At 48.2% G+C, this 18,398-nt stretch overlaps 1 protein-coding gene across 4 annotated transcripts in view; it reads right to left on the bottom strand.

Annotated features, from left to right (window-relative positions):
* Positions 1–18,398, bottom strand: part of PPP3CC (protein phosphatase 3 catalytic subunit gamma) — a 34,608-nt gene that overhangs the window by 7,393 nt on the left and 8,817 nt on the right. For all 4 annotated transcript variants that reach the window (XM_086628074.1, XM_086628073.1, XM_086628075.1 and 1 more), the window contains exons 2-9: positions 11,264–11,461; positions 10,609–10,733; positions 4,399–4,510; positions 2,200–2,345; positions 1,880–2,019; positions 1,221–1,298; positions 1,032–1,126; positions 219–344 (exon numbers count right to left, since the gene is read on the bottom strand). In XM_086628074.1, the coding sequence (XP_086484200.1) occupies positions 219–344; positions 1,032–1,126; positions 1,221–1,298; positions 1,880–2,019; positions 2,200–2,345; positions 4,399–4,510; positions 10,609–10,733; positions 11,264–11,461 (1,020 nt within the window). The remainder of the gene's footprint in view (positions 1–218; positions 345–1,031; positions 1,127–1,220; positions 1,299–1,879; positions 2,020–2,199; positions 2,346–4,398; positions 4,511–10,608; positions 10,734–11,263; positions 11,462–18,398) is intronic.

Below are 18,398 nucleotides of genomic sequence, written 5' to 3'. Positions count from 1 at the left end.
AGCTTTTGAAAACAGGTACCCACAATTATTTTCACATGAACTTTACCCAGTAACACGCAGATCTCCTTGAACCTCAACTACTTTCCAGCGTTATCTGGTATTAATGAGTCACAACACTCTCCCAACACATTCAATAACCCGTGGGACAGGTTTCTAACACTCAGGGTACTACAACCAGTCAACAGACAACTCGTAACAAAAACCCAAATATCTCTTACCCTTTTCCCCTACAAAAGGCAAAGACCATGTGAAGACATCCATGAAGTTTGGAAGCCAGTACGGGTGAGGGGAACAGTTGAACTGCCTGATGTTCATGACATTGTTTTCATATTTCAGTACAGCAGCTAGAAGAGGAAAGACAACACGTGTCCTCAGGCGCCGTCAGCTCCTGGGAGTTGTACCTGCACTAATTAAACTTCATGATCAACAAGAGGTTGCGCTCATGCAGAATCAAACTACCAGGTCTCCAGAATGAGAGGGTTTAAGCAGTATTTTTTTCAGTTTACTCATTAAAAGTTGTTTCACTAAAGCTCATTGGAACAGTGAAGGTCAATTCCACAAAGCTGTTAAAATTTATGCAAATGAGAAGCAATGAACACGGGGCCACGATCCAAAGCGAGGGCTAAAAACCCCTCGGTCGAGGAAAGTTCCCCCTCAGACTCATACGGGTTTAGGGGCACAGGGAAGTTAAATCTTGCCTGTACCAGCAGCTTCTCTTTTATGGCAGCATTCATCAATAGCGCTCAGTTGTCCTGTGGCTGGACACGCAAGCATTATTCTGGGCTTCATAACTTGACAGCTAATTGCCACAGTAACACATTAAGTGTTCGAGTCAGAGAATCCAGCCACTTCCAGCTCCCCAGCTGCCACCAGTTTAGCATATAAAGCTCTTTTTCATTTCACTCCTAAGAATGCAACTAAGGAGAGGGCAGAGCAGGCAAGGCAAGGGGAGATGGAGAGGCATTTCCTAAGCACGTGAGGATGGCACTGACACCCGGAGAGCAGCAGAGCCCTGGCCTTGCCAGCCTTACCCTTGTTGTTATAGACATCTAGGTAATTTGGTGCAGAGAAGATTGTGATTAACGACGGAAAGCCTGTCGTCTGGCTCTTCCTGTACATTCGGTACCTGAAAAACAGGTCAGGCGTTAAACACACTGGTCTTGCTAAGGAGAGCATGAACACAGACAGGGCCTGCTCAGCTACCAGGCTGCAGCACTTACCCAGCATCCTGAGCTTCGTGAGCTCGGATTACAGATAACAAACTATTGTTCTGCAAAAATTCACAAACTGCAGGATAACTGGAAAACAAAAAAAGCAAAGTACACGTTAGCACGTAGCACAGGAGAACAGACAGCCCCCGTGGTCTTGCTTGCAGGAACCAGCCACTTGCAGCATCCATTCGGTTTGTGTCCAGCATCCCCAAACAAGGCCAGTTTGTATTACATCATTCAAAAATTAATTGCAAAGCATTCTGTTAAACAGACCCCCGGTGCCAAATCCTCCCTATCAGCTGGGCTACAAACGGTCTGTCAGCACAAACGCTTCTCTTTTAGACAGGAAAAGATTATTTCCTAGAGCTCCTGGTCCTGTCCAATGCCTGAAAACCACTCAAAAGGCACCCTGCCAGCTAAAAGAAGCATCTCTGCTGTCTGATCCCACAATTTCATAGGGCAACATATCCAAAGAGAGCTCAATATTACAGGAGCAGTAAAAACAAACAAGATTTTGTGCATTAGAGCCAACCAATGGCTATTTCAGAGCCAGACACACTGTGAAGTCCCACCGAGTGAGCTGGATAGCAATTTATCTCCCCACACACCGTAGTGCAAGGGCAGACGAAGCTCTCTAGTCCACCAGAGCCCTCTAAAACACCCCTTACCTGTAGAAATAGGAGCAGCCTCGAACAGTGTTGTGGGCGAAATGCTCCAGCGTTTTCTCGTTGCCGTAATCCTCCGACGGATCGGACCAGAGCAGGTCACACATCGGACCAAAGGCTGGAGGCTCCTTAAACCTGTCTAACTGGAAAACGTACAGGAAATCAGGGCAACGCTGGTGAAAGCTGCAGCAGCACACGCACGCCGACGGTGCGGACAGGCAGAGCGCAGGAGCCTCAACCTGCAGCCCCACGCAGGAATCAAGTCATTAACCGTGCTGTTAATTAATTGTAAGCTACGTGAAAGGACCACGGAGATTACTTACTTTCCTAATGTCATCTAGACACGTGATTTCTGGAGACAGTCCTCCATGAACGCACAGAAATTGCTGGTTTAAGAGGGCAGCAAGAGGAAGACAGTCAAATGTATCCATACACGCGTCATACACTCGCTCCGAATACTTGATTCGACCTGGAAAGATGAGGGGGCAGGGGGAGGAAGAAGAGGGGGAAGAATTGAATTCATTTACACAACAAAGACTGCTCAGGCTGAAAGTAGAGTTGTTTTTTTTTTTTTTAATCTTTTCTCTTTTAAGGGGGAGTCATTCATGCATCCAAACCTACACGATATAAGAAGCATTAAGCAAAGCTTTGATCAGCCAAAGTGCTGAGAAATAAGTTCAAGGAGACGAGCTCCTAAAGCCACCAGGAAACTCGACATCTACAGCCCACCAAGTCGAACTCTGCACCCGTCTATTAGTGGAAATGCTGACTTTGAAAACGCTTATTGGACATGAAGATAAAAAGGCTTCACAGTAATCCAGACATGGTCAGGCATATTAATCTCCCTTCAAGCTATTTTCTAGAACACCTGCACTAAGATTAACACAGAAAAGAGGTTGGGTGCTCCCCACTGTAATAGAAAACTTGGGACACTAATAACGTCATCCCATCACTTTCCTACATTCAGACTGCACCTCCAGACTCAAAGAGTCTTACCAGCCTCAGCTGTTGGGCAGATGACACACTGGGAAATGCAGCAGCTGTTTAATTTGTCACAGCAATATTACACAATCCTTTAAGATAGGAATTGCCTTTTCGGCTGGACACGAGCGTGCTGAGTCAGAATTTGACCAAGATGCCTGCAGCTGAACGAGTCTTCACACGGGATCTTTCAGGGCTACAGCTCTGCTGGACGCCTCATCTCAACAGAGGTGGAGAGGATGTTTCAATACATTGAACAGAGACACCATGGCCTTCCTGAGAGCAGCTTAGCTCTTACAGCAAGTCTCCAAGTATCCTCAGAAATATCTCCCAATGCTTCCCATTAGAACAGAGAGCAGGAGCAGAGCTCAGCGCACATCAAGCGCGTCTCTTCTTGCATCTGCGACCCCTTCGCCGCGCAGCGATGTGTGAACATGGCCAGATCTTTGAGAAAGCCCTGATACTGCTATGAAACACATCTCTGCCTAAAGCAGAAAAGTGCATGAATGGAAAGTTTACCTTTCCCCCAGCTTTATTTCAGAGATACTAACAGGTTTTTTTCAGCTGCACACTATGACACAGGAAGCAGACAGGTAGTATCTTCTGCTTTCCAAAGGGGAAAAATAAAAACCCATCACCTCTGGCTCTCTGGTTCAGACTGAGCCCAGCTCAACAGGAGCTCATCTACCACCATCTGATGACTACAGCATCCAGCAGAGAGCTGGCTGGTGTTTTCCAGCTCATTTCTGAGTCAACAGATGTCATTATCTCGGTACCTATCAGCCTTACCCTTGTCCAGCAGCATCCAGAGCTGAAGGGCTAAAGATTGGACTTGTGCCTTGCCCGTAACTATTTCTTGAGGTCAGGTGCTTGAGCAACTATTCCCTAACAGAGTGCTGCACGTTGCTGGTGTATACCTTTTTTATTGCTTGGAGGAATGACTGTCATCCTCACGGGAGAGGGGTCATTCCCCAACCTTTCATCATGGTTGGTTTAAAAATACGTAAACGCCGCACGAAACTATCTTTAACTCAACTAAAACCATCTTAAAGGTAATGATTCTCCTTAGTGCAAACACTGAGGAACAAATCCTTTATTTGCTTCCAATTGTAATCACTGATCCCAGCTGCACAATCTGGAGCTGAAAGTCATTTGGCAGTTAATTATATGTTGCTGGGCCTGAAAGTCAGGGAGGGGGGGCGCATGCAACTGGCTCATCAGCGAGACAGGGAAGATGTGTTCACATTTCTTCCATCCACGCTCATTCCTTGTAACCAGAAGGCCACATCAACACGCACTCAGTATTTTACAGGACTTATATATTTGGGGTTTAGGTTTGTGTTTTGTTTTTTTTTTTTTTTTTAATTTTTTAGCAGAAACTGAAACAGGGGAAGAGTTATGTGCTCAGGAAAAAAAAGATGACAGGTTTTTACAGCTCCAGAGCTAGCTGATACCACTCATAACAGGCACAAAAATTAAGACCCACACCTGGTCACAACACGTTAATCTATTTAAATCCTCCTTACACTGCTGATACTTACATTCCTGCTTAAAGGTGAAGTATTCTGTGAGGTGCCTGCACTCGTGGTTCCCTCGAAGTAGGAACAATGTTTTGGGATGATTTATCTTTAAACTCCATAAATACAGCACGCACTGCAAGAAAGGGAAGGAGGAGACGGCATGTAATAAAAACCTTTTATAGGGCACTAATCATCCGGAGACTTTACTAAGTGTTTCTGGGAAGACACCCAACAAGCTGAATTCAAAGTGGAACCCTGATAGAAACCCAGCTCCATAATCGGCAGTAGATCTTATCTTGGCCAACTTCAGCAGTGGGGGAAAAGCCACACGGAGCATTTCTCTATATTAGGCCTGAGTTGGAGAAGTGACAAATGAGATCGCGTTCAACTGAAACCAGCTCTGGGCTGGGTGGGGGCAGCTCTTCCTCCCAGCAGAAACCAAAGCAAAAGGCACCCATTTTCAGAGCAGCAAAGCAGAACCAGCTGCGCAGCGAGACGTGCTCTCCAGATGTCCCACTGCAACCCAAACCAGAGACCATCGAGTACAAGAGCCGGCCACCTCGCCGGCCGTTTTATCAAGTGCATGAAACACCAGAAAAAAAATTAAACTTGATCTTCGCCGCTGACTTTCCCCGCCTCCGTTTTTCTGCTTACGCTACAGTCATGTGAAGTTCGAGTTCAAAACAGGAAAAGCCAAGCCAAAAAACAAGCTTAGTAAGGCCTCCTGGCTTTGAAGAGGGCTTTCCACATCCCCTATCTGAGCAGCAACACCTGTAAAAAGATCATCTTTGATGAGGCACAGGCCAAAGTCAAACTGAAGCGATCGTATTTACCAGAGCCCCAGAAAATATTTCGTGGTGGCTTTCCAAAAAGCCTCTGTGAAGAAGGGAAGGGCTGGAAAGCAAGCGTGCTCGCCCTTCTGTGCTATACCTTGTCAAGCTGACAGCTAAATCAGCTGCTATCTAGTGCGTTATCACATTTCCCTTGTTGATTTTGAGTGCTGGAAGGACAACCCACAACGACAGCAAGCTTGAAGATCTGGATTAAAGTCTCTAATAAGAGCTTACCCTTTAGGCTGACATGCTACAGAAACGGCACACGCTTTTGAGAATGTGAACCATGAAGCCTGTCAACAGTTTTACACTTAAAAACATTGCTGATCTGGTGCACAAATCTCCGGGAACCAGCTGCTGTGGCACAGAAACAACCTCCGGAACCAAATTAAACCAGTTTCACGTTCGTTTCCAGTACAGGCACCTTAGATATCACGATATTTAAGCACTGAACCTGCAAGGTAAGCTCTACATTAGTCATTCCAGACACATGCAGGGATCCCTAAAACCCCAAGGAGCTGTAAAGCACTCGTCTGTGTCTAACTCACAATTCAACCCCACCGAAAAAGACTGGATAGCAAATTCTGAGTTTTAAAATTCAACAGAAACAGGGCTGGTGGCAGGTAATTTAAGCTGTGGTTAAGGCTTGCAAAAAATAGCGTTTTATTGCATCCATTAACAGAAGAAATGTTCCCAACAAACCCATTTATAATTATTCTGAGATCTGAAGCTTTAACCTCCCGTGTTTGCAACCTAAACGTCACTTTTCTGGGCTAGCATGAGAACTGGAAAGTGAAAGTCACTATAAATGAGGCAAACAACTTGCTAAGGACTGGAGAAAGCAGCCAGCTGTGGCACAACCAGTTCAAAGCAAAGCAAGAAAGCAGAGACACTCCGCCTACAAAGAGGAGGATTTGGGCTGTACAGAAGGTCAGCAACCCGCAGAAGAGGTATTTAAAAATACATTTTGAAGCGAAATGGAAGTGAACGGAGTCACTCGGCACCACAATTCTTCCTGGGCACACAGCAAGCAAACCACAGGCGTCGAGAGCCAACGTCTCCGGTATCGCTGCAGCTCCCCGTGGCTCACGGGGTTTCACGGGGGCTGCCAGGTATCAGTGGGGTAACGATGAGTGAAGGACGTTCAACAGCCCTCGTGAGCTCCAGAGGGGCTGGAAGGAGCAACAAGGGAGGTTTCTACACTCGCATACCTCGGATGCTTCCTGGCGTTTTGTACAGATCCCCGTCCCAGGCTTTCGAGGCACCGTGCCCAGGAATTGATTACTGCATGTTTACAATAGCCTAGTAGCAACTCGAGACAATTACGGCTTACTAGGCTTAAATACTCTCCTTCTCTCCCTCTTCTGCCTTTCAGTTCAAAGCCCAAAGCATTTGGGCTCGTGGTCCCATCTGATTCCCACCCTTGCAAGGGGAAAGCTCAGCAGGTCACGGTGTAGGGGCTGCAAGAGGAATTCCTACCTGGAATCCCGAGCAAATGCAAGAGGGGCTGCTGCCAAACCTGCCCGCAACAAGCCCCACACCACTTACAGCATCCCCTTGTACCATTTATAAAACCAGGCATTTACAAGAAGTTATAAACTCTTCCCAGCACAAGGAGAGAAGAAACAGCACGGGAAAACTCTTGTGTTTGGCCCACAAATCTACCTTTGCTCACGCCTTACAACACTCATTGGATCTCTTTAATATTATTCTGGATAAAACAGGGTATTCAATCCTGGCAGGATTACTGTATGTACAAGTCTGTAATTAGGCAGCAATCGTGTCCCATCATAACTGGATTTGAAAAACTAGTCTGGCAGAGGTGTATGCCATTATCGTGCCATTTTTACTGATAAATCTACTCTTTCCATAGATTCTATTTTTGGTCAGAGTAATTGTTTCACTTTATAATTTAATAAAACATTTCTATTCATTGTATTCCGGTAGTTCTGGCTTCACGGAGCAGGATGGTCCCTCATTGACTAACACGGGCACAGACCTCTCTTGTGTAAGGGCTAGGAGATGTAACTAACAGCTTAAAGCACTTTGAAGGCAGCATCTTTCCTACTTGAAGGATTCCCTCCTCAGTCTGCATCGGGATGCTGATCTCCCAAGGGAGGTGCTCAGCCCGATTTCCATGCTGCCTGTCAGCCCCTTGGCTGCAACGTTCGAGTCCGTGGCCAGTTCGTCTCGCTGTCGCAGCGGGTTTTGTGGCACGGACTGAAAGCCAACGCTTTGCAGAGTCCTCTTCCACCAGACAGCAGCCATCTCGGCTTTCACACGGCTGCTTCCCTCCCCTTTCCCCCCTTAAACTCTTTCTTTAAAAAAAAAAAAACCCAACCAAACCACGCTTCACGGCCTCATTATACTCACTGGGAATGAATGTTTTTAAATGAGAATTTCCCTCAGCCAGAGACCCAGAAATAATTTGTTGAAGACATCCAGCTGAGCTGATGAACGGAGGCTTTTGGGGTTTTTAAAGGTTTTGTCTGAGCCACAAACTGCTCCTTTTCCCTTGACAACCAAACACTCACAGCAACGGGGAAAGCTCGCAAGGGTTGTTTGGGCTGCCAACAAGCACCACGGGTTTGCCTTAACACCTCCTTGGCCCCCAGTTTTGCATCTTGTTTCCTGATTGCCTGCATCAGGATGCAATTATACAATTACCTCCTATTTCATTCAGTCAAAAGGTCATGATGATCAACTGCTCTGGGCAGGCACTCCATAATATCCCCACCCAGCACACGGAGGCACAAGTTTGTGCGGTGACTCACGCAAGCCTGGCTGGCGCCGGCTCCCTCCACCTTCCCAGTGGTGAAAGCACCAGGGAAACCTGGATGCGTTTCCATCACCTGAGCCTCTGGGATAAAGCCATCAAAACTCCAAACCCCAAATGTTCACAGGTCAGCCATCTCTGTGCTTCAGAGGCCAGCTGCTACAGCTTTGCATTTTACAGAAATCTTTAAAAAAAAAGATAAAATAACGCAGAGACACCTATTTGGCACCATTAACTCTTTGCTCGTGGCGATCCTCCACGCCAGCAGCAAACCTCCTGTCGTTTCGCTTTAGAAACCAGTTTCTGCACACCCAGGTGGGAACCTCTTAAAACACACGGGCTGCACTTTGCAGTAGGTGGAAAGAAGAGGCACACGTCAATAGGAACGAGGGAATCAAGCCTTCTCCATTCTGCTTTATCAGTGACATTTGGATCAGCCCCCGCGTGTACTAATCAAAGCCCACCCTGATTCGTGAGAGATCAATGCCAGCTCTCCCTCTGCAGATGTGGGGGGAAAGAGGAAGGAGAAGAGTCAAAAGCAGCATAAAATAAAAAGTTTCTGCTCAGAGCTGACAAAGATCAGCTGCCCCAAGGCTCTTGAGTCTGAAAACACCGACTGTCTTGCACAAGCCCTGGCCACAACACAGACCTGATGAGGTTTACCTATAATTTTCAGGCCTTCCTCCTCAAAAAAATAAAACACCTCTTCCCACCACCTCTGTTCTCCAAGGCAGATTCATCATCCATTCCCCTGGAATTCTTCCATAGTATCAACAGCATGGACAGACAAGGGCACTGATCTCCAACTCGGGCACTCACTTCTGCAGATCCGGGGGTAAAATCTCCGTGTCAGATCAATCACAGGGTTAAGTGCAAAGAGTGGGAGAAGCAATTCACCACCCAGGATCTGTAAAATTCATGCGCACAACTGTCGTCGGAAGGTTTCTTGGTTAATTAAAAAATAAATGAATAAAAAAATTCCACATCTTATCTCGGAAAGAGTTGCTGTGCTATAGCATTGTCTCTTTTCCAGGTGGACGTACTGCAAACCCAGTTTACACGCTCCAAACCATTTAAACAAGCGGTCGGATGCCTGTTCCTCCCCTTCCTCCCCAGGGGTTACAGGGCTCCTCCTGCCAGCACCACCAGAAATCCCATCAGCCCCAACCCCACCTTTCCAGCATCCGTCCCCGCTACCCCGGAAACTGCTCATCGTCACACCTTGGCTCCCCGTCAGTATTTAGGAACACACGGAGCACGAGGCTGGAAGCAAGCCAGAACGCTGCTAAAGCACAAGCTGTCGGCGGTACCCTCCTAAATCCTCTGCAGATGCCTTCAAAGAAGCGCTCACATTAGCTGCCTTCATCACTGTCCATCAGACTTCCTCCCCAAAATCTAACTGGAAAAGATTCCTCTGCAGACCCAACAGCTCAGCTATTCCTGCACTGTCCTATGCACCCTCCCTCTTTGAAGAGAACCACTTACTCTGTTATTCCAGACCAGTTTGGCCACCTTTCATGCCCCCATTCCCCTAAACAACCCCCATTACATTGTCTCCAACTGGAATAAGCTCTTCTCTTCCACTTGGCTCTGCCTTTGTGAAACCTGGCTGCGATCCCTCGGGGTCTGTGCTAACAGCTCTCCCATCCTGCCTGCTCTGTCGCTCGCAGACCCTCGGTGAGCCACCAGCAGCCACGGGGCCCCATCCCTTACTTTGCCCTTTAGGACCAACAACCCGCAGCGTCACCCAACGCTCGGTCGGTGGCATCCCACAGAGCTGCAAGATCCTAACGTGACACCAGACGTGCAGCTGGTGTCTGTGAGGTGACAGGGCAGATTGTCACACGGGCACAGCATGGCCAGATACACAGTTAAATGCCTCAGCACCAAGCTCCTGAGTCACAGTGAGACGTACAGCAGCCCAGGGGATTTATTGCTGCTTTTTCTTGACCCCGTCTCTGGCATTGCAAGGTTGATGCTTTCAGGGGGACAGCAGGAGGCAGTGACTCAGTAGCGTGGCACTTTCTTTTCCCAGCTAATCACAGAATGGTTTGGGTTGGAAGGGACCTCAAACATCATCCAGTTCCAACCCCCCTGCCATGGGCAGGGACACCCTCCACTACACCAGGTTGCTCAAAGCCTCATCCAACCTGGCCTTGAACATTCCAGGGATGGGGCAGCCACAGCTTCTCTGGGCAACCTGTGCCAGTGCCTCACCACTCTCAGAGCTAAGCTGAATCCTGCAAGTTTTTAAACATTTGCTTCCCACTGCCTGGTAGGATCCTGCTGCCTGCAACATACAATCAACTCTCCCTCTTGTTTCGCTGACTGACAGCTGCAAGTGATATTAAAACTCGAGTTCAGAAGCCAGAGTTTAGTCATTTAACCCCACCGCTGCCGTTTAACTCTGTCACTGGGTGAGGATCCAGTTCTCAGTCATGACATTTGGACATCACTTTTCTGCCAAAAAATCATACTGTAAGTTACCTACAATGTGATTTTCATTCCATGCAAAACCACTAGAGTGTAAAATCCAACATAAGAGATCTGTATTTGCCAGCTTAGCTCAACGCCTTCAGTTAGTTTAGTACTGACACCCCCAGGCTCAACTTTATTTGTCACCTCTATACTGAAGTAGCCTCTGTCCACGTAGTCTCCCAGGAAGAGGTAGCGGGTGTTATTGGGTGATCCTCCAACTTCAAACAATTTCATCAGGTCAAAAAACTGCCCATGAATGTCACCGCACACTAGGGGAGGAAGAACAGCACAAAAAAGGGACAGAATTACACGCTAAGAAAAGAAAGGTCACGACAGCAACAAGGAGCATAGCATGGCTGTGCTCTGACCCAAGCCACCCCTGCTTTACATCCAGCTTCTACACAGATGTACTCGACCTACACCAGCAAAATCCTCTCTTCTGAGAGTTCAGGCAATTTAAAAAAGCCTTGCTAATGAAAGGAAAGCAGCAGAATCATAGAATAGAATCATAGAATGGGTTGGGTTGGAAGGGACCTCAAAGATCATCCAGTTCCAACCCCTCCGCCATGGACAGGGACACCCTCCACTACACCAGGTTGCTCAAAGCCCCATCCAACCTGGCCTTGAACACTTCCAGGGATGGGGCAGCCACAGCTTCTCTGGGCAACCTGGTCCAGTGCCTCACCACCCTCAGAGTGAAAAATTTCTTTCTTATATCCAATCTAAATCTACCCTCGAAAAAACCTGCTACTTCGAGTAGCTCGTGTCTCCTAGATGGAGCTTCAGAAAGCTCTCTGACCTGTGATGGGAGCCTCCACTTCAATCATCGTCTTCTCGTGCCTAAGGATGGCAGCCCCATCGTTGATGATCTTCAGTGCCGCATCCTCTTCCAGGCGCCCTTCCTTTACCAAGTGGCTCTTCAAGACGTCAAGCCTGGGCTTCCCATCCTCAAACACCTCCTTCAGAGTGAGCCGCTGCGTGGGAGGAAACGGGACAGCTGGAAATGGAAGCGAAGAAGTTAGCAACACGTCTCTTTTCGGGGATGGGAGGAAAAAAAAAATTTACAGTCTTTTCAGCAGGAGGCTTTCGTTCCAAGCCTCAAGACGAGCATAGACTCTGAAACAGACTTCCACTGAAATTATGCTCTCAAACACCGTAGAAGAAAAGCTATGCTGCCAGAGCGACTCAAAACACCCCTCAGCATGTTTAACGAGCCACCGTATGCAGACTAAATGCCATATGCATCCGCAGAAAACGCGGGCACCGAAGCCATCTCCTAACTTGGTGGGGACAGTCGTCATCGTCACGTTGCACTAAACCAGGACTGCACGCAAACATCGGCCAGAGCGGGAGGAAAACACGCCGGTTCCCAGGGACTGGCAGCTCAGGCAGGAGGACCAAGATGTGAAATTCTTGCACAGACCCGTAAAGCAGAAGCTGCCTTTACCAGCCAACCACCTCGCACCTCTCAGTACGGGCCACTTCAAAAAGCTGAACCTCGAGCTCAGTAATTAGTAAATCTTGACGGAATCCAACGTATAAGGTTTTTAAGACCTCATCAATTTGCAACGCGTTCTCTGGGTTTTAAATCCAGACAGAAAAACACCCGGTCAAAAGCCATTATTAGTACTATTTTCATGCTAGGCAATTGTATTATTTGTGAGAAGGTGACCTCTAGCAGAAAGGAAGGATATAAACCAAAAATAATAATTACAAGTGAAACCCATCCGACTTCCTCATCTACCTTCTCCTGCGCCGGGCTGATTTAAAAAAAATAAAAAAGAAAGAAAGAGACAGATCCCTGCATAATATTTAAAGGCTATATAGCATCTTGATTTAAAATAAATTCCAGGAAGGAGGCTGGGATATTTGGGGAAAAAAAGAGGAAAAACTGGAAGTAAAACCCTGTCAAACAGCCCCAGTGCACCGCAAAACGACGTGCATCTTATCGCATCGATGCAGCGCAGAGATGGTCTCTGGTCCCGGAGTCCACTTCCGTCTCAAATCATCCCGAATAACCATCAGCCCTCCGGGTTCAGCCCTTCCAACACCCTCCCAGTCACAGCAGCACCAAACTGGCGACGACCCAGCCCTGCCAAGGGAGCGATCTTGTGGTACGGACGAGCAGGAGATGCAGGGATGGGTTTTGCTTTGGGGTGCTCCGTTGCATGCTCAGCGCCATGCACAGTCCCAAGAAAAGCATCTGACCCCAGTGCGGGTACCACAGGGAGATGCCACTCATCATCCTGGCCTTTGGCAAATGGGACACCTCTGCAGGATGTCTTGGAGGCACTGCTGTCCAGAAGACCTCGGGCAGACGGACAGATGGCCTCATCTTTGCCAGGCATCCCCCAGACTACCCCAAAATCTGGAAGGCAAACGTGCCTTTTACAGCCATTTTAACAATTCCGGTGCCAGCCCGCTCCGGAGTAAGCGGTACCTCCGACACAGCCCGCAGGTAACGAAACCCACTCGCTAGGTAAGGTACACATCCCTTCCACATCGCCCGCTTCTGATGCCATCGTGTCATGTGGTGAAAGACAGATTTGCACTTAGCTGCAATCCAGCTAGAGGAGAAAAATATCTGACATGCAAATGAGGTTGATGTCCTCACCCATCACTCGGTAAAGACATCCCCTACGCCAAAATACGTTGAATTTAACAGGTGAAGCCATAGTGCTGGTCAAAGAATAACTCAACCGATCCCTTTTAAATGCAAATAGAGCAGCTATTTAGCCTGCAAACCCAGGGGGCAGCGAGGAAAAGCAGAGAGGCAGCACAAGAGATTCTTTGCAGCTGAACATCCATTTTCGAATCCCGTGGAATGTAGGACAGAGGAGAACAAGAGCGGGTGTAATGAAAGGGGAGCAATGCAATGAGGCGGCCCTCGTTTCATCGGCGGCTTTGGAAGTTTCGCTCTGCTGGGTTCTTGCTAAGTGCCCCGCGTGCCTTGAACGGGCCAGAGCACACACAGCACTTTCCCCACGGAGCTGCCAATTAAAGAGGTTTAAGCAAGACCCCTGCTTATCCCAACACAGGCTGGATGACGTTTTGTGGTTTTTTTACTGCGTATTTAGCTCATCTCTACAGCCGACAGGCAAAAAAAAAAAAAAAAGATCCCGCTGGTTACTGATGAAAAACTCGACATTTTGCAGAATTTCACATCTTTTTTCCACTCCCCGTGCTCTCTGGGTCTGTGTAAGGATGGCAGCGTTGGCACTGGAGGAGGAGGCAGAGGGAAGGTGGAGGTGTGACACAGATAGGTTCAGCTGGAATAAGGAGGCTGAAAGGAGCTGGGTGGAAATGTGGGCACGGGACTCGGAGCGAGGGGCAACGGAGGCTTTGGGACTCGCTGCCATTAAGTGACTGGAAAACGATTTGTAAGTACTTGTACAAACTGGGCAGTTGTCCGAGCCTCTGCCATCTGACTCCAAAGGAAACAAGAGCGCGCTGGAAGGTCAAACGATTTATAAGGACAAGAACAGAGAAATAAGAACCGTTCAGCATCATATTCCCCATCATCCCTGGCCTTCAAACGCGGCCACTGACCCCAAAGCCACCCTAACAAAGTAAAAAGGCCACAGAAATTGGGACAGAAAGCTTAATGGAGATGGCATGCGACCACGAGAGCAGTACTGCCCGTCACACAAGTCAGAAGAGATGCATGAGAAGCTCCTGGCATGGTCTGCTTTGCCTTTTCTTGGTAGCCCTAGTGAGCCGAGTTATGCAAGATAAAATATGAGGCTACGCCGATGTGAGCAGCCAAGAACTTTTATGTAAGTTCCCTCGCTGGCTTTGCACGGTTCCACTCCCACAAGGAGCTGGGCACGATAAGGAACCAGCTTCTCCTCTGCTGTGCCCGTCTGCCAGCCAAGCTGCAGCCAGCATGGAGTGAGGGAGACAAAAATGCTCCAGAGATGCCAGAGAAACCATCCTGGGGATACACACACAGCGCAAAGACCTCACGCCAGGCAAGGGATTACTCCACATCACCAGTTTTCTACTTGCTGCTTTTCCTGCTAACCCACCCCAAAATAGATTTCTCAATTCCCTGAGCCGGTCGTGCAGCGCTGGAGCGGCCACTCGTGCCACGGTGCACCCAGAGCTGTCGAGGGCTTCGAAAGCTTCATGGAGGCTGCACCAAAAAAATCCTCCACGCACCAGAGAGTCACAAGAAACACGTGCTGGAGCCCGGGAATGGGCAAAACTGAATCCCAGCGATACCCGTTTCCCCCGTGCAGCCGAGGATGAGGAGGAGTACTTAAGTAATTAGTGTTGTCAAAGCAAGTAATCCTGTTAGCCAGCACAACTTGTGTAAGGGCTTTAGTCAACTCAGTGCAAGTGGTTATCCGATGCACAAATATCCACTTTTTTTAAGACCTGAATTTTATCCTTTTTAATGCTCAATACTGTCGGAGTGACCAGCGCAGCACGGGGGTGCAGAGGAAGGGGCTCCCATCACCCAGCCTGGGTGGGCAGAAAGCGGGCGCAGCACTGGCACAGCCTGTCAGAGCAAAAGCTGACTTGAAATCTCACCCTCCCAGGGCACTGAGAAGGGTGGAAGAGTCTTGCCCGCTTCCTGCTCCTATCTGCAAAATAGGGAAATAACTCCTTATCTCGCAAAAAACCACCAGGGCTGCCCAAGCCCAAAAAACCAGACTGCCCAAGCAGTGAAAAGACACAGTGTGCTCAACTCATCCCCTGAGCCAGCTCCTCCCGTGCACTGCCTGCAGACAATAATTAACGAAAACGATGGATAAAACCTTCACAACGCTGCGAGCAGCGAGCGCGGTGATCCTCGTGCCATCTTCCCTTCGTGTACAAAACCACGTGTTGCACCCAGTCTAGTTTGAACAGTGAAATATTCAGGTCTGAGACTTGAAATTTTGCAAGGGCATCAAAACACGCTCTGCAGGTTGCTCCCGAGAGAAGACTACAATTCCCACCCTCCTAACAGGGCACAGGCTGCACGCCAAACCGCAGCCAAAAGGGCACAAACGCCAGGGTGAACTTCTGAGGTGTAAAACGGATTAAAAGGTCAGCTGTGCTCAAGGGACTTCAGCCAAATTAAGAGGACAGGGATCTCTTTGCTAGACTACGGTGCAAGACTCAATTTGCTGCAAAATTAACCTAGGTTGTACTTGCCAGTCCAGGAGCAAGTGGGTATTTGCAGCACTCTGAGAGGACACGGATAGTGAAGGACGAGAGAATGGGACAAAAAGCTGCTTCTCTACCACCAACTCTACAAAAGCAGAGCCCGCTCATTTGCCCCTTGGTGCAAAATCCAGGAGAATATTCCTGTGTTGGAATGGAAAATGTTCCTTTTCTCCTGGAGGAATATATTCCTCCAGGAGAAAAGCCTGTGTTGTATTTCTACATCCATACTTCGGCTACACCCCTATTAAGCTTCCCCACAGCTCTTCCAGCACGGATTGGGTTGGATCACATAATCTATCACACATTTTCACAGGAGAGTGGTTCAAACAAAGCAAAAGTCCTCTCCTCCCAGGACTGGAGGCAGTTGCAGCAGACAGAGCAGGGCCGACCGATCCACACCTCCAGAAAGAGCCAGTACCACGGAAGAGAAAACAAAGTGATCCTCAAATTATTGTTTATATATCTGAGAGTCCCTTGGATGACTGCACAAAGCAACAAAGCCAGATTCATGACTGAAAAAGGAGCAAGAGCTGTTTGCCTGGAGTGGCAGCTACAGCCAAAACCCAGTTAGTTCCCCGAATGGTTGGGTTGCTAAAGAAGAGGAGGTGTCCTCTCACCCTGGGGCACATGGGGCTTCAAGACCAAAAAAAAATCACCCAGGACTAAACAAGCTCGATAATAAACTTGGGAGAGATTCCACTGCAATTCCTGACACTCATCGGAGCGAATCTGAAGGGCACTGAATGCCCCTTCCCTGCTTGCTCCTCCTCAAACGAATGGTATTACAGACAGAGAGTTGAACAGATGGTTACAGATGCATTTTGGGGAGGAAAAAAAAGTACATTTTGGGCATTCTGAAGCAGCCAGCACAGCTCAGACAAAACTAAGTAAAAGCTGTCTTTTCTTATGCTCAGACACACGGTGGAAGGTAGGAACAGCTTCCAATGACTGCACCCTCTCCACCTGTGCTGGAAGGCATCTGAAATATCCCAGTGACGTTCAGCTCCGGGTTTGATGACTGGAGGTGACAGATGTCCATCTGCCACAACGGAGACGTGGCCGCCGAGGAAGCCGGACCCAGCTGCCAAAGGTAGAAACGTTCACAGGGAAAAGCCTGCACGGGAGCCATCCGCCCCCCCTTTGAAAGGCAGAGAGAAAGCTGCCTCCCGTGTCGAGCTGCGCATAGCACGAGCAGCAGGTCAGGGGTTTGGAGTTTTTTTTTCCCCAATTTCCAAATAGCCCAATGTTATTTTTATCAGACAATTCTATTCCCATTCAGGCCTAACCTACATTTGTCTATTCAGAGTTGAGTCCCGGGTTCAAACGGAGCTGGCTAAGAGGCAATAACCTGGAGAAGTTCAGCAACAAGAGGCAACAGCAATGCCGTGCTGTGCTTGCAGAAAGCTCACGTTCCAGGATCACGCAGAGTTTTCACAGCCATTAACAGGGAACAAATACTTGAAGGCAAGTGATGGATGCTGTCGTTACCTACAGCAACGCTCCAGCCAGCCCGCGCCGCTGCTTCTCCGTTAGCGGGTCCAGATCAAAACCAAGGATGGGCTGAACCTCAGCAGCTAGAGTCAAATTCAAACCTGCTGTTAGTCCAAACATTTAGCAGCAACTACCTGATTTTCCATGGAATAATCTCTATGTTCTTGAAATGATGGACCTCACAAATTTCTGGTCATGAAACGCTGAGGTGTCTTTGCTTTAAGAATCCCTATGCTGGTTTGCATGAAGTTTTCTCTCCCCTGGGGTGCCCCAGGACAAGTTTAAGTGAGTCTACAAAACAGATGTATGCTTCATACCAATTTTTCAAAGCCTGGACCAAGCCCTGACAAATAATCTGTGTCATTTTTCAGTCTGAAGCAGTGCTGGCACAGGCACCCTGACCCTGCTGTGTCAGAGACCTACAGTTCTCACCAGCTACTGAAGCTATGGGGAAAGAAAACGATCACAAAGTGGAGCAAATACATTGCTCGTCCAGCCTCCTACTACCTGAGAAAATAAGTAACTTCTCCCCTTGCCACTGGACCGTGCTAGAATAAATAACATTAATATCTCAGAAGAGTCACCAAGTAAAGCAAACACCGCGCTTGCATAAATGCAAGAGCCAGGAACGATTACTATTGCCATTTCTGTCTGCTCTCCTCCAAACTTTTGCATGTTCTTTCCACTCTTCCGAGGGTAGCAGTTTTCCTTTTTCCTCAGGAATAAGAGACCCTGGGTTTCAGAGGCTCCAAGCACTCACAAAATGAAGCAGAAGAGTTTTGGTTTTCACCCCTGGTAGAGTCACAGGAGGACCCAGCCCTGCACACAGCTCCTGCCTTGAGCATCAACCAAATCCATCACACACTCCATCCCCGTTGACATGGAGCATCTGGCACACAAGACTTTGAGTAGCTTCCTCATCCATTATGCAAGTGTAAATTCCCACTGAACGGCAGCTCCTTCAAATACAGAGGAGCATTAAATGCAGTTCATAATGCTCCAGTTTTATCCAAAACTAGTCAGAGCTGTGCTGCTGGAGCTGAAGTCAGCCTCCCAGTGCACAACTGGTTCAGAGAGCTCGCTCTGCTCCTGACCTTGAGCCAGATTCTTTATTGTAGGTCAACCAGAACATCTCCTCACAATGACCTTAAAAATACCTGTATTGTACGCTGAATTCTACCAAGTTGAATGATTTCTTCGAAGAACGAGAGACATGGTTATCACACTAGAGTCGAGTGGAACTGAGAAACACTAATCAACCAAACCGACTCCATCAGCAAATCTGT

The sequence above is a fragment of the Tauraco erythrolophus genome, chromosome 29, assembly GCF_009769465.1.
Source record: "Tauraco erythrolophus isolate bTauEry1 chromosome 29, bTauEry1.pri, whole genome shotgun sequence".
NCBI classification, from domain to species: Eukaryota; Metazoa; Chordata; class Aves; order Musophagiformes; family Musophagidae; genus Tauraco; species Tauraco erythrolophus.
Note: the sequence above shows the minus strand (reverse complement) of the source record. Positions and strands in the feature narration are given on the sequence as shown.